Raw genomic sequence first — 16,445 nt, 5'->3', positions numbered from 1 at the left:
AGTAAAGCTCAAAATAGCCACAAACCTCGCACCGGAAAAGACTAAAAAATCCAAATACGCAACCTTCACTTACACCAGTTCAGAGATTCACCAAATAGCAAACCCACTCAAAAAACGGGACATGCAAATAGCCTTTAAAACATATAACGCTAACAAAAACTTTTTTAACCATAACACAGTAAATGCCTACAATAACAAATTTCGAGGCTCCGGAATATACAGACTAACATGCGCACAGTGTAAATCTTCATATGTTGGCCAAACTGGACGCAGTTTCCTAACCAGATACATGGAACACTTCAACGCCTTAAAACACAATAAATACTCCGCAATGAGTAATCATATGAAAGAAACCGGCCATCATTACACCTCAGTAGACAAAGATCTTACAATAATCAAAAGAATCGAAAAGGGGAAGCTAATGAGAGAGTTCGAAAACATATATATTTATTTGGATCAATACTTTAATAAAGGAAAAAACTTGAATGACGCGGTCGAAATAAAAAGTCCGTTAATAGAGCAGTTGCCAACATTATTACGAAATTTCAAATCAGATAAAAGCAAATTCTTTAAAATATTCACTCTAAATACACTCACAACTGAAACCATTTCGGCAACGCAAAAAAGTCCCCGTCCACATAACACGCCAAAGCTTAACGCCCCGCCTGCAAGATCGTCCTCTACCCCCACCTCGACAACAGATAAGAATTCCCTACCACATAGCACGTCAATAGCAAACGCCCCGCCCAACATCTCTTCCCCTCAACCCCCTACCCGCCCTTTACAACAGCTCTTTCATACGTACAACACAAGGAGTAGAACCACAACAGACAATAGTCACAGTAACGCAATAAGGTCCACAAGATTCTGTAGCAGCAGACAAAGGGGTAAGTGATAACGCACCATCAACACTTACATTACAAGCACAACACACACACACAATATTACTTAAGTTCATTTCCATTTGTTCCAGATGCTTCTTCCATTCTATAAATCGAAAGAAACATAATCAGATACTCAAAATTTGGACTAAAGCCTCTTTTAACCATAACTTACATCAAAACAATCAACTTCCAACGGAGAGTCTGGTCGCTACAAACAAGAATTAAATATGTCAATACTTCCTCTGATCAAATTGCCAAAGTGCAGCAGCAAGCCTCATCAAATCTAGAAGCCATTTTCGAACGAACCCAAGACTTCAATTCTAGATTATCATCATGACTCTAATCACGCATGATGCAAAATTACAGTCTTTTAAAATAACATTATTAGAGAGCACAATTCTTAACTAAATTTCTCAATACTGAAATATTACTGTATTCTAGAAACCAACGCACTTCAGAAACTATGGCTCCTATATATTAACATCCAATATTTATATTTATGACTCAAATTTTAATGCCAAATTATAGTTGAATCAATTTTAACATTGCAAACAATTTTTAGCCAAATTTTCAAATTGTAAAAAGTGGGTTTTGGACGTCAATGTGTTTTAGTATTAAGAGTTACTCCATTTTAACATTGCAAATCATATTGTCATAATTTTCAATGTGTATATTATTCTTATGTTTTAATATTGTTATCACTGAAATTAGATTTACATTCAATGTAATGAAATTTGTTACAACAATCCAAATATGACAAACCTTGAGGCAATTGTATAGGCTGATGATGCTTGTGAATAAAAGCGAAACATGTCCCAGTAAATTAGTGTTGTAACATTACAACTTAGCAACACACACTAATTTGTATTGAAAAGGTGGATCAAAACAACCAATAAATTGTTAGTATATCATAGCATAGTTCAATACGGGTCTAATAGTGAGATTAGTTACATGTAATAATTTTAAAGGTTATGTTGAACTCGAAAACATTGTTTCGAATGTAAGTATCTATTCTCAAAAGTTTTCGAATGCATTATATTCAATTCTGCCCGTCACTAATCCAATCAAATTGGAAAGAGAAAAAAAAATTATCATCAACACTACAGAAATTACGTTTATTCGTGACCTTGAGGTCATCTGGAAAGCGCGCTCACTGTACATATCAGTATGAGTTGTAAATGATACAAACCATTTAAATATAACGTTCGCAAATAAAACGACTGCGGTTTTTGGCATTTCAACACGAAAGCGTAAAATTCCCAGTATTACATTAGGACCAAAACAGTAATAGGCAATCCCAAGACCTCCCATGGCTTTCTTTTTTAATGTAAGTTGCAACATTTGTTCTGGTCTCGATAACAATCGTGTACGATAATTTTAAAATACTACATTTGTGTTAAGAACGAGCAGTTTCGATTCCTGCCTGAAAGTCCAGTTACTCTAGTGTCCTGAGGAATGTGCTGAAAACCTGTTCGGCAGTACGATCGAAAAAAAACTAAAAATATAAAAATCTAACCCTGGACATAATGTGGACATTTTATATAAGTGCGAACATTTGAGGAAACTCGTTCCATCTTAAAGCTGAGCTGTCCACTGCGATCGCTTTTCCAGTACGGTACAGTACTTGCTCTAATTAGCGCAATGACGGGGCGTTAACGCCAAGATCCATAAGTATGCCATAGCCGTCCTTTCTTGAGATACAGTTTATTAAAAAACAATTGATCGAGGATTTAGCGTTGATGGGACTGACATTTCTGTACGGTTAGTCTGGGAAATAGTTTCTTCGAGGAACGGATAATGCGGGATTTTTAAAACGTGATTTAATTATGATGCTCGCGGGACCACGTATTTGAACGCATATTCTGGGAAAACGTAGTTTCCGGGAACGGATAATCGAGGTTCCACTGTAAGCTGTTCACGTAATTATGGCTCCAAAGTAGGGTAACGATACCAACATAGTTGAGCTGTATAGGGAACGATGATGTTTGAGGGACCAGCCTGAAGTCCTGTACGAAGACAAAAATGCTCGTCAAATGGCACTTTCTCAGATTACCGACAAAATTAACATTCAAGGATTCAATATGATTGCGGTCAAAACTTTGCATGACTTAGCCATGAATTTCCAGCACATATAATTACAAATAAATTCAATTCCTCACGGGATACTACAGACGCGCACTCAGCCATTTCTTGTCATCTACTGGCGTGGCAATAGCTTCCTCGTTCAGTGGACTGGCTAGCGATTGTCCCTCAATAATTACAGGACAACTGTCGCCAACAATTGTCTCATCAACTATCATCGTGTAAACTAGGCATTACAGTTGTAATATGCTACATCATTATCTGACCGATTATTTCCAAACTTTGGTAGGTTGGTAACAGCCGTTGCTTAACTATTATTCTGAGAAATTAACATACGTTCGTCAGTGCTGCTGTTCGAATCGATGCGACAGTCGAATTTGAAATTTAGAGTTTCGTATTCTATTACCATTCTAAAGGTCACTGTAATATTTTGCTATCCATACAGTAACCGTAGAAACTAGAAAGATAAAAGTTAAAAGGAGAACATAGGAACAATTTACGGAAAATGCCGAAGAAATACTACAATGTGAATTGAGGTAATGTGTCGAATAGAAACTAAGTGGTGTTAATTTCATATTCACAAAATTGTGTCACTTGGAGGACTTTTGCCTTGCTTTATTCATGCCCTTCTTTCTCATGGTGAAGAGAAGCCTACGAGTAATGTATATTAATGGGCATACCTATACGCTAAAAAGAAATTGTGCTTTGCTCTTTCACTTGCATATACACTTTATGGTAAAAGTCACTTGGTACTAAATGCAGCAGCCATCTAATTAACTTAGCTGCTGAAAAGGTTGCTGCAACTTTACGAGTTAGAATTGATGAGATACTTGTTAATATTTTCTATTACTTGGAGAAGAGTGCCAAAAGAAAAGAATGTCTTCATAAATTTCAAAGTATACACAGAAAAGAAACAAAGAAGTTGTGAAGCATGTGTGCACAGGGTGGTTATCTCTAGCCAGGTATTTAGATAGATTAGTAGAGTGGGATCCACTTTCATTTTTTTAAGGATGAGGTGGTAGTGTGTGATCCAAATATTTCTGCCAATTTATCTTTCCTTTACTATTCCCAAAGGACACTGTAGATCTGATGACAAATGAAGAGAGTTTGTGATCCTTCTCCTCCTCCTGGTCATCTGCCAAAAGAATGGCATGTTCTTCCAAATGTGACTCACCTGTTCTCAGAAACGTGAATCCCACTACATCTCATGAAGAAAAGTTGTTTATGTTTCTTGTCTCTGACCTAAACAAGACATTTTGTACTTTTTTACATGTGACTAACCCATCATTTGATAAGATCAATACAGTCCTTCAGAGTGCTTCCCCACATATCGATGTACTGTTTAAATGAATGATGGATCTATTGAAACAGATGCTCACCAAGTTTGTCAAGCCAAACAGGCTGCATTGCTTGATATCCAGTATCACTCAATCCAGATTCAGAAGGATGATCAAGAATTGGTAATTGGCATTCAAACCTCAAACTTGTTTAAGGTGCTACAAGATAAGGACAAATCTGTTTTTCTCATCAGTCAGAAACTATTTATGTGCAGCCTGTGACTACATGGTTAACAAGTTCCCTTTTAAGGACAATGTGCCAAAACATGCACAGGTTGTTAAACTTGATGCCATTGAAGCAGCACAGTTTTCTTATGTTAATTTCTTTTTGGAAAAGCTTTCTGTTATTTTGTGTAAAAGAAGAAATGAAACAAGAGATGACGCTCTTCAGATAGACAACTTATCTAGTGTTGTAAGTAACCAAGCTACAAATGATTCAAAATGGGCACAGTTGTTGAATATCCATGAAATGAAATGAAATGTCATATGGCTTTTAGTGCCGGGATATCCCAGAAAGGGTTCGGCTCGCCAGGTGCAGGTCTTTCTATTTGACGCCTCTAGGCGACCTGCACGTCGTGATGAGGATGAAATGATGATGAAGACAACACATACACCCAGCCCCCGGGCCATTGGAATTAACCAATTAAGGTTAAAATCCCCGACCCAGCCGGGAATCGAACCCGGGACCCTCTGAACCGAAGGCTAGTACGCTGACCGTTCAGCCAACGAGTCGGGCGTTGAATATCCATGGAGCTGATGGACATTATAAATATGACAGGACCTCTAGATTCATGCTGTACATTCTTACCATATCACATAGTAACGCAGAGTGTGAACAAAAAAAAAAAAAAAAAAAAAAAAAAAAATTAAAAGAGCAGGTCATTGATGTCCAGTGTAACTCTGGAAGCCATTTCGATTTTGAAGACCAGAAGTTCTGAAGCTTGTTATACGAGCGCACATTCTATTGTCTTTCTGAAGAAAGCAAAGCAAGCCACAACTTAAGCTGTTAAATCAGAATGGAGATGTGCATGTGATGGTGTAAATAATGTAAATAACTTGTGGCATATAATTATGTGCAGCAACATACTCTTTACTTCAAAGTTTTAAATAATCGTGTGCATAAACAAATTATGTTGTGTAAGTAGATTTCATTGAGGCATTTTAAGTTATTTGTGTTAGTTTAACTAAGGTGAAATATCTTGTCCCGTATAATGTCATTGGTTGCATGTAGTGTTTTATATTAACCCTACAAGTGCCAGTGCTATATTCTGTAGTGCCAGGCATTAATGTTGAAACTATAGTGGTTTAGAAAATATTTTATAAAATTGGTAAATATTACCAGAAACCAACAATATATGCAATATTTTGATCAGAAAGATTTGTTTCATGACGAAAGGACATGTAAAAAATGAAAATGTTAGAATTGAAGACCCTTTATAGAAAGCAAGTTTTTTGTTGGTTTGAATATTTATTATCTTGAAAACACAGAGTGAAATTGCACAAAAAAAAAAATAACACAAAAGAAAGACATATACAAAATGTTCCTCGTACAATGCTGAAATAACCCTGAAAGTTTCAAGAAAATTTGCATATAATTAGCACTTTTTGAACACTTTGTCACAATAAGGGAAAAAGAAATCATTCACTTTTTTTTTCTCCCTAGCTTATTCTGATTCTACTTCCTGTTCCTGGGCTTTCTTCCTTTTGTGTCCCCTTGTTCTGAAGAAGTGCTCTAATTGATCCCAGCATGTTTCATGGACTCCCACATTACATCCTGGACATCAATGTTTGAATCGCCCTCGATTTTCTGCTGTCGTCGCACATGTAGCACACTTCCTGAGTTGCCTGCAATGGTGTATCGTCATCTGACATATTATCCAAACTTCCTCCAGCCTTGCCTGGATTTTCGATGTCCTCAGAATAATTTTCACTATCAATTTCACCGAAGTCACGACAGTCACCAAGAGCTTATAAAATATCTGATTCACTTAACAGTGTTTTTGATTTTGACGCTGCCATGTTTGTTTACTACAGTCACTTGACATATTTTACTAGATACAAGATTTTATAGGATTGAAATTCCAACAAATACTACCAAAAGTGACAATAGTGGTGATTAGTGTGAACTAGTGACATTCAAGTTGATGTAATACGAACGTTTCATAAGAGTCGAGAAAATGTATTTATTGAGGACCTCGGAAAGCAATCCTGGTACCACAGGAAGGCACAATGAGCCCCTTTTCGCGATCCTTGGCACTTCTTAGGTTAATGTTGAAGTGAAGAAAATATATTAATTTTGTCGTGTTTGCCGCATTTTGTTGCATTGGGTTCCCGCGTAATTTGACGTTGGGGGGATTTTACTGACAGGTCATTTGGAAAGTTGACAGGTATGAATACATACAAAATGTGACATTTGTTTGTTGTTATGCTTCAAATGTTGAGAAATACTGAACTTTCATCTTGAAAACAATTTGCAAAGATAGTGTTAGTAAACTATAGTATATTGTGATTGTCTTTCTCGTGGATACCTACCTAGAGAAAACTGTGGATGTGTATGGAATGGAGGGTGTTTTCTCTTGTGCTGTTCTGGTTCAGTAATATATTAATGCAAAGTTCTCCCTTTGTAGCTAATCCCTCAAAAGCAGCTCTGAAGCAGAAGAAGAAACGTGAAGCAAAGAAGGCCAAGAAGCAAGAAGATCAGAACTCAGCAGTCACGAACGGTGTTGCAGTGTCGGTGACACCTGGTTCGGGTGGCAGCAGTATAAAACTACCTCCAGCTATTGCAGATGCAGAGCTTACGGATGATCCTGAAAAGAACAAGAAGATTAAGAAACTCAAAAGTGTAAGTAATTAACCTCAATGTTTTTAGGGATGGATATCCTCATCCTATAGGTGAGGAAACATTGTGCTGTACTGTATTTTCAAACACATTTCTAGTTATACACTTTTTTAAGTAGTAGCCAGATTGAGTGGCTCAGACATTTGAGGTGCTTGCCTTCTGAATCTAACTTGGCAGGTTCATTCCTGGCTCATTTCGGTGGTAAATTAATTAATTAATGATCAGAAATTTAATTCTATATAACTATGGTTGTGTAGCATTTATTGATAGGATCACTAATAACAGATATTTGAGATTTAAATTTTAGGCCTTCCCGTAAACTACCATTTCACTCAGCATGAATGAAAATATTTATAATCTAGATTGTAGTGCCTCATTCCCTAACTTTAGATACTGATTTTCATTAAATTCTCTTCAGCCATTTTCTTGTGATGCACATACAGACATGACAAAATTAAAAAGTGCATTTCCTTCTTACTGTGGACACGAGTGATTCAGAAATAATATTCTTTTTAAATTCTGACCAATGTACAGACAAAAAAACCTTATTATATATAAATAGATTTGAGGCTTTTAATTGTGTATGTGGTCATTTCCAGAAACTGGGGGAGATCTCGCGTCTGAAGGAGCAGAGAGCAGCGGGCAAACAGCTGGAATTGAACCAACTGGAGAAGATAAAGAAGGAAGATGAGTTGTTGAAGGAACTGCAGGGTCTCATCTTGTGATAGTCACCACCTGCTGGGCCTACTCGCTCACTTGCTCGTTCACCGATCGGACCACGACACAACAGGCACAAAAAAAATACACATACGAGAATAAAAGAAATGGTATACAAATTTCATAAATCGACATTTAAGATAATAATGTAATGAATATTGGCTTCCGGGCTTCCTCAGTAGGTATTGTGACATCCTGGTATTTTGTCAAAATGATTGTATTGTGATTTTGTTTTGTTTTTTATGCATAAATGAAAGTGATAGTTTATGTTCCATACATGAGTTTGTTTTTCTCTTGTTGAGAAATTTAGTGTGTAAGTTAACTTTTTATTGGAACTCAAAATATGGTGCAAAGGATTTGTATTGAGGTAGTTATCTTGATGACTAACAGCTACTACAGCTATGTGTAATTTGATTTTTCAGACTTCTTCAAATCAGATTTTTTTTTTCTTTTTTTTTTTTTTTTTTTCCTTTGTTCCTAAATCTGATTTTGAACAGTTACACAGGCGCTTCCAGGTGGTTCATATTTTAACTGCATGCGATATATTCTAATTAAGAACAGACTAAATTTAAACGAAATAATTTGTGTCATTGCATTAAAGTACAGCTTGTAAGGCTTACACGATTTAAAACTATAATAATGCTCACCGTACGTTTAGAATGTTATGTGGTACCTTTCACGCTGCAGTTGGTAAAATTAAAGTGATAATACTGTCGTTGTTAGCTGCTGCCAACAAGTGTGTTGAAAGCCATGCAGATAATCCTTATGTCTATGCGTCATAACCGTTTTGTATATTGGAACTCAGTTTTGGAAATTACTAAAAAATATTTTGTGGTTTCTGTTACTTTAATTTATTGACTTTTCCTATATTTCCAGGTTGCTAGACTCCTACACTGTTAGTATTTATATAGTAGTAATATTCACTTTAGAACTATCATAGTAATTTTATGAGGCAAAAATAATTGGTTATATTCCAAGAAGTATGTTTTAATTTGTATTGAGATGTTCTTCTTCAGTTGATTTTAGAGTTAGATCTGTAATATTTAGTTCACATTCAAGTTATGTGTTGGATTACATCACCGTGCACTTGACTGTGGAGAATCCTTTAATCTAATTTACACAGTGCCAGTCATTATACCAGTTGAGGTTGTCAGTTGTGTCTGGGAACTTATGAACACCTAGGTCCTGTGAATATGGTCCAGGTTAGTGAAACCTGGCAACTGATGTTCCTCTACCATTTATTCCAAAGCACACATTATTTTTGGTCCATTCTGTTAAGCTCACTCTTGCAGGCCTTGTGACTGTATATAATATTACTACACGCCTGCAGTTCTGTGACCTGACATCTGAATTACAGTCCATAATTTATGCTTTATTAAATCTTTATTATTATTATGTGTGTGACAGTACATTTAATAGATTGCCTTTCTTCAGTCATGCTTATGTTGCGGCTGCCAACTTGCTTCGTGCCGGGCTGAGTGGTTCAGACGGTTAAGGCGCTGGCCTTCTAACCCCAACTTGGCAGGTTCGATCCTGGCTCAGTCGGTGGTATTTGAAGGTGTTCAAATACGACAGCCCTGTGTCGGTAGATTTACTGGCACGTAAAAGAACTCCTGCGGGACAAAATTCCGGCATCTCGGCGTCTCCGAAGACCTTAAAAAGTAGTTAGTGGGACGTAAAGCAAATAACATTAAATTTAACTTGCTTCGTTGAGTAAAATGATTTGATGAAATAATAAGTTGGTTTTATAACTGAGGGCTCGTTCACAAGACACACTTAAGTTCATTTTACTCATGACTGAGCACATAGATTACAGTAGGGTATTTGGAAAATTGTACACCTTGATGGTATTGAAAATGTCTTCAGAAATGCTAGTGCTGCAGCAGTCTCATTTATTATTTCATATTTATTTGATGTGCGAGTGAAATTGGTTTCATTCATTGCTAAATTTACATTAACAAATTGATCTGATTGGTTTGGTGTATAAGTGCTCACAGCATTTTTACAAACAACTTTATTGGGTGTAGAAGAGGAAAGGCATCTTGTGTAGATAAGAACATGAAAGATTCTTACGTCATGGAGTTAATTGACACACTTTACTTCACATTTATCCTTCATGTACGTTCCTAAGGTACCTTACCTCAATTTGATTGTGTTTCCTGTTCTTGGTTTTTTAATTTGACAATCTTTAGTGGACATTAAGAAAAACTCAACATGGGTTGTGTTTCAAGGCATCGCTTCAAAAGCCACGCTCATAAATATCTTCTTAAGGATGTATTCCTCCCTTACAAACCATTATGAATCATGAGACGTTCAGTGCTTCTCCATTCAGTTTTATTGCACTGTATGGGATTAATTTTTTTATGTAGTTCAAATTTTTTCTTGAAACAGAAGTTTTTACGGGTAGTTTTTTCATTGTATTTTCACTTTGTTGACAGAAACAAAGCTGCCGACAAAATTATAATTGAATAAGTGACTTTATATAAGCTGGTAAAGAGAAGAGGAGAATGTGGAATTATGAAATATAAAATTTAATGCAAAGAAACAAATGACTGAATGATGCTTAACCATCATCACTAAATTTACCATAGAAAATAAGTTGACTTGATATTACTGTAGAAAGACATCGTTACCAATTTGTTGTGCTCCTTATTAATCTAGTTTACTAATTCTGTGCAGCCGGGCACTAACAATTAAGACAAACCTTTGTTTATTTTTCCAGATTTTCAATATTTTGCTAACTTTACAGGTTCATTCATGTACTGAAATATTATTAAACTGCAGTAAAATTTTTAGAAGCCTTGGTAATATGGTTCCAGAGGAGAAGTATGATATATTTGAAAAATGTCATTTTTCAGAAAAACAAGTTGAAGTTGGAAGTGAAGAAGAAAAATAATCTTCAGTACACAACAAACCTTCAACCAGCAACCATTGACTTTTGGCAGTGTAGCCAACTTGAAAACTGTAGAATTTTCTAGCAATAGGAGATCACACGCTTTCTAAAACAAATGTCAGTAGAAGCCTTTTATTTTAGACCAGTGGGTTATTAAATATTATTTTCCGGTCACACTCTTACACAATGAATTGGAAGTTACGCTCGACCATGTGTGACTGCGAGAGAATGACTTTGGCCACCATTTTGAATCCGACAAAACTTTGACTGACTCGAGTGATAGAGTCAAAACTCGAAGGTGCAAGTTTTAACATTTACATCACCTCTGCACTCTTAAAGATATGGAAGCCAGTCCACTTTCTAGGAGATTTTAATTTTGTTTTCATTAGTAAGAGATTTCACTAAATTTTCCATATCTGTAACTTCACACGATTATGTTCCTAACACAGATGTAAGCTATCACACGACAAATATTCGCTACCCTTCACTGTACCACTCAACACAAAATAAAATTCTAAATTCTGAATGAAATGCAAAATTCAAGCACAAACAGGCTCACTCTGTTATTCAGTGATTTCGCTGCTGTCTGGCAAGCAAAGCTGGCATTTCTGAGGCTAACACCTTGCTCCCCGAAGGTGCCCCTTATCTTGAGAAGTTCAGAAATTCAAGGCCTTGTCCTGTTATGACACAATTATGGCAAGGACTCTTACCCAAGTTGGAAATCACGTTCCTTCCACAAGGGAGGACAAATAATATTTTCAGGGCTAGGAAAAATGTGATTTTATTAAGCAGTTATAGCAAAAGTTTGTGATGCGATAGGTGAGGTATTTTTGCATAGAGTTAATACAATGAGTGTTGGTACTATGACATACTAAGTGGGGAAAACATGTTCATGAGGAACACACTAACAAGGTTTCACTGTATAGATATTTTTAGTAAATCCAGGAGTATTTGATATATATTTCACAAATGTATGTTTATTTAGCGTATGGCTTTTAGTGCCTGGAGTGTCGGAGGATATGTTCGGCTCACCTGGTGCAGGTCTTTCTGTTTGACGTCCGCCGGTGACCTGCACATCTAGGTGCAAGATGATGATGATGATGTGTGGAGAGGGTGAAACCTGGTGTCGGCACACAGCCTACGCCAAACATCAAGGGGTGTGCTCGAGGCTTAAAGTCCCCATGTGATGGAAGAATGACCATCAACGTTGTAGTTCCCTCTCTCTGTACGAACACTTTGGAGAAGTTTGGAATTGAATCCATGCTTTTAGCACACAGTTTAGTGATTAGAAATAACGTACCACCACATCTCCTATACAATTGGCCAGCATTCTGATGGTGACATTGTTTTTCAACAAATGGGACTCAAACCAGTCAACTACAGTGTAAGGCCCTATAGACTTGATGCCTTAACAATTATGACCACCAAGCGGGCTTATTTCAGAGGTAGAGACACGACCAACCCTGGTAAGGTTTTGCTCAGAGCCAGTACATTTATTGTTAGGAACTGCCATGGCCTCATGGAAAAGTCAAATGGTGCTATCTTATTACAGTCATTTTGAGTTTATTTGTAGAAAAACGTAGCTTATATAGAAAATTAGCTATTTCTTTTTTAATTCCATTATGAGCATAAAATTTAATCATTTATACTTTGTGTCTGTGAACTTTTTTTAAGAATACATATATTTCCAGTTTTGAACTCCAAAAATAGAAATGGTTGAAAATGTACAAAGCAACAGGAATGTGATGTATATAATGTTTATTTAATCGATAAGTTATGCATTAGTACTATTGAAATACTTTAGTGAAACCGGGGATTTTTTTTAACCTGTTGCACTTAGCCTAATTGCAGAGAGGTCTGTCTGAAGTAGCTCAGGCTTTTTTTATTTTTTTTATTTTGCTACCAGAATATACACAAACCATCCATAAACAATTTAACACATATTCAGATGAGATCTCATAAAATCTCGGAGCATTCCAGAAATATATGTATATATTTTGAAATCATTACAAGTAGCCAAAGCAAAGCCAAGACAAGTTATCTCTGTATAAGACATGAGTGCCCTTGGAGGGGGGGATGGTATAGGCTTCTACTATGTGTAACGTCAGCACTAAGTGGGATGTAGTGGTTAGCTGTATAGGGTGGTCGGAAACAACGTGAACCGGCAGGAGAGAGATTTCACCTGGGAGGGGGTTTGAATACAGACCTCCGAGCTGACAGGATCACGCCAAAGCAAATACGCTACGGTGACGCCGGCTGAAACCAACGGTGTGTTTGATGCTGATTTCTCGGCATGGCTCTCGAGCCGTTCTTAAGTCACACAACACTGCCGCGCCAAGCCTATATGAATTTGCCAGCGAAGCGATCTGGTCGGCTAACTTTAGCAGCTGATATATTGACAGCGGTGTGAGATATTGAATTATTACTTTCAAATTATTTTTCAGCATGATCAACCTTCTAACGTTCATATCCCCGGTTCATGTTGTTTCCAACCACCCTGTATATTGATTTTTTTTTGTAGGCTGAGTGAAACTGAAGACTATGTGCTGGTTCACAAGTGGTTTCTTAAATTTTTTGACTTCCTGACCCACGTCCTTTTGGCTGAACTCAGCATGATTTTACCATGCGAGCTAGGTAGCCCCAATTATTACAGGTAACACTGAGAAAAAATACTTCATTTAAAAAAAGAAATCTGTTTTCAATGACAGAATTATCACATATTATTTTGGCTCATTTCTTTGATGGTTAAACCTGAAGGAAAGAGCCTTTTGTTCTGAGTTAATTTGAGATCAGTATTTGTGTTCTGAGATACACTCATGAAGTGTGGGAAAGTTATTTATTTGTACACACAACTTTTATCCATCTCATATTCTTTGCTGTCACTGCGAACAGCTGTGACAGTATTACACAAGCACACATAGGATAATAATAATTAAAATATAATAATGGTTCGGGTAGAAACAGCTAATCAACTAAACTCATAATTAAAACAAATTAACATATTTGCAGTCTAAGCAAAAACAGATCCACCCAATGAAAACTCTGAACCACTGGAACATAAACATTCATGGTCAACAGATTTCATTTGTCAAAAAGAAGAATATTACATAGGATTGGTAGATCGATCTGTTGAGTAAAATTTTATTTATTAATGACCATCCCGGTCATCTATTGCTATCTAGCTGCCCCACAAGTGACTAAAGTAGTTGAGTACATCAGAACGAAATATCGGTACCATCAGTGTTCTTGCCATAACCTCTCATGCAAGAGGGTTAAGCGTATTGTTAAAATACGACTCATCTTGTACATTTTGTGAGGAAGGCCAACAATATGCATTTTAATACTGTGTTTAGCAAAGGTAGAAGAAACTTGCTTGCAGCTTTCCAAATGACTATTTGTAAATATAATGTGGCCTGTGGAAATGCTCTGAGATGTTCCCAACATTAGAATTTTGTCAATCATACTGTTCAGAAAATTCAGCATGCCTAGCGAATCTACCACACTAACAAATAATCTTAGTTTAAAAAAATTGAAATGTTTTATTTTTATTGCAATTTTTAAGTGCAATGATATTTATTTTATTGATTTGGCATGGTTTATTTTGTTTAGACTAGAAATTGTTTATTACAATCATCATCAACGCATACATAGGATGTCATATAGATATAAGGAAACTATGGTATGAAATGAAAGAAGTCCAAAGAATCGTCCTGAATTTATCTTCGAAAAGAATATACTGATGGGAATGAGTGTATAGTTACGTATAATGTGATGATATTGGTAGAATTTAACAGATCTTATTCATTACTGGACGCAGTTATTATTATGACTATTATTATTAAGAAAGATTTGTAAAATATTATTGAAAGATGTGAAGATTGCATTTTTATGAAGATTAAAAGGGGACAACCATAAACCTCAGAACTCTGAAAAAGAAACTGGAAACTAAAAGAACTGGATGAAGAGGATGTGGAATTCTACTATATTTTGTGTGTTAATAATTTTCCCCCATCAAGTCAGAGAGCTCAAGAAGATTGTTTGACGTGTTGTATTACAGAACGAAGAAACTATTTAGTGCAGTAGATAGTGTAAAAAGATCATGTTTGGTACTGTTGGGGACCCTGTAGCAAATTCTTGACTCTAGATATCACTATTTTAACATGGTTCTCTATGATAATTGTTATTGAATACATGGGAGACTCAGTAAGTAAATTTATAATTAGAATTTTATTTCTGAATCAGAAGTTTAAAGTAATCAAAGTTTAGATAGATATATTTTACCCTTCACTGATGGAGGAGACTTGAATGGCAACTCTTGCATAGAACAGAAGAGATCTTATTAGCCATGTCATTAAAGTGCAGGTTTTTCTCAAACGGTGTGCAGCAATTTTGGAAAAATGTTTTGTATAATGTGCATTTTATTACTCATCTTCATCATCGTTGGTTTCCCTTTTTCAGATGTTAATGGCACCTTCCTATCTTCCTTTATCCAACCCACCGAGCAAGTTGGCTACATAGTTTGGTTCATGTAGCTGTCGACTTGCATTCGGGAGATAGTAGGTTCGGACTCCACTATCGGCAGCCCTGAAGATGGTTTTCTGTTTCCTATTTTCACTCCAGGTACCTAAATTAACGCCTCGGTTGCATCTTGATCACGTCCAACCACGTTAGTCTGAATCTACTATGTTGTTTCATTAAAAAGTTTGGGAGATATGGTTCTTCAGGATTTGGATAGTATATTTCAAGGCAGTCAACTGCAACCTCTCTTATTAATGCCTGATCGAGGTTAAATGATTTTTAGAACTTAACGAAAAAGAGAGAGATGGTTTCTCTAGCACCAACCATTAATCCAATGACTTTGGTATCATGCAGGTAGTATTCCTGCTGATAGAATGGGATGGTTGGTTCATATGCTGTTTTCTTTTCCTCATGAACCTCATTGGGTAGTGTTTTGAATCTGACCGTCGGATCTGTTATAAAGCCCTTTTGGAGATCTTTGCAAGCTATCATGTCAATTCAACAGGTGCTGCCTGTAACAAATAGACCGTGAACCTCCTCGAAGACTGTAAAGCCTGAATCCCTTAATGTTGGAGCAATGGCAGATCCTAATTTATGAATCCTCGTATTTCGTAGAGCTTCTCCATGTGAGCAGTAACCAAGAAAGTGAGCAGGCGTTGCAGCACCGACAATGGTCCTGCCTAGAATAGCTTATGCAGCCACTACATTTCCTGTCATTTTCAAGACATCACTCCATTCGCTACAGTCCTTGAGGATGACTAACCCAGTGATTGGCTGAAGGGTGTTGATGTAAAAGGATAACTCCTTTCCCTTTCTCTGCGAGATCACGCCATTGATTGAATTCAACTTCTGTTAACTTGGTTCTTATTTTATTCAACACAGTCATCTGGTGTTAGGTGAAACCTTTTCAAACAGTTTGGGCTTTCTTCTTTTGGTTCCCGTGTATTTAGTATGTAAAAATCTTTGGAATTAAAGAGTATTCTAAGGACATTAATGCATTGAAGAACTGCCTCCCAACACGAACTGAATTGTCCTATTCCCTTCAAATTCCTAGGACTGTAAAGCATGCTGTCCAGCATATCAGCGGGAATTTGTAAAGGTTTCTTTCAATGTCCATCTGATCATTTTATCTGAAACTTCTAGGAATTTTACAGGAATTTGCTCGGAGGGAATTG

General features: G+C 36.5%; 1 protein-coding gene across 1 annotated transcript in view; it reads left to right on the top strand.

Moving 5' to 3' along the window:
- The window catches only part of eIF2A (eukaryotic translation initiation factor 2A), a 124,877-nt gene extending 116,168 nt beyond the window's left edge, over positions 1–8,709 (top strand). Inside the window, exons 12-13 of the mRNA XM_067157714.2 lie at positions 6,931–7,145; positions 7,742–8,709. Coding sequence (XP_067013815.1) covers positions 6,931–7,145; positions 7,742–7,867 — 341 coding nt within the window. The 3' untranslated portion in view covers positions 7,868–8,709. The remainder of the gene's footprint in view (positions 1–6,930; positions 7,146–7,741) is intronic.
- Positions 8,710–16,445: the final 7,736 nt, after the last annotated feature.

This window comes from Anabrus simplex, chromosome 14, assembly GCF_040414725.1.
Source record: "Anabrus simplex isolate iqAnaSimp1 chromosome 14, ASM4041472v1, whole genome shotgun sequence".
Classification (NCBI taxonomy): Eukaryota; Metazoa; Arthropoda; class Insecta; order Orthoptera; family Tettigoniidae; genus Anabrus; species Anabrus simplex.
Note: the sequence above shows the minus strand (reverse complement) of the source record. Positions and strands in the feature narration are given on the sequence as shown.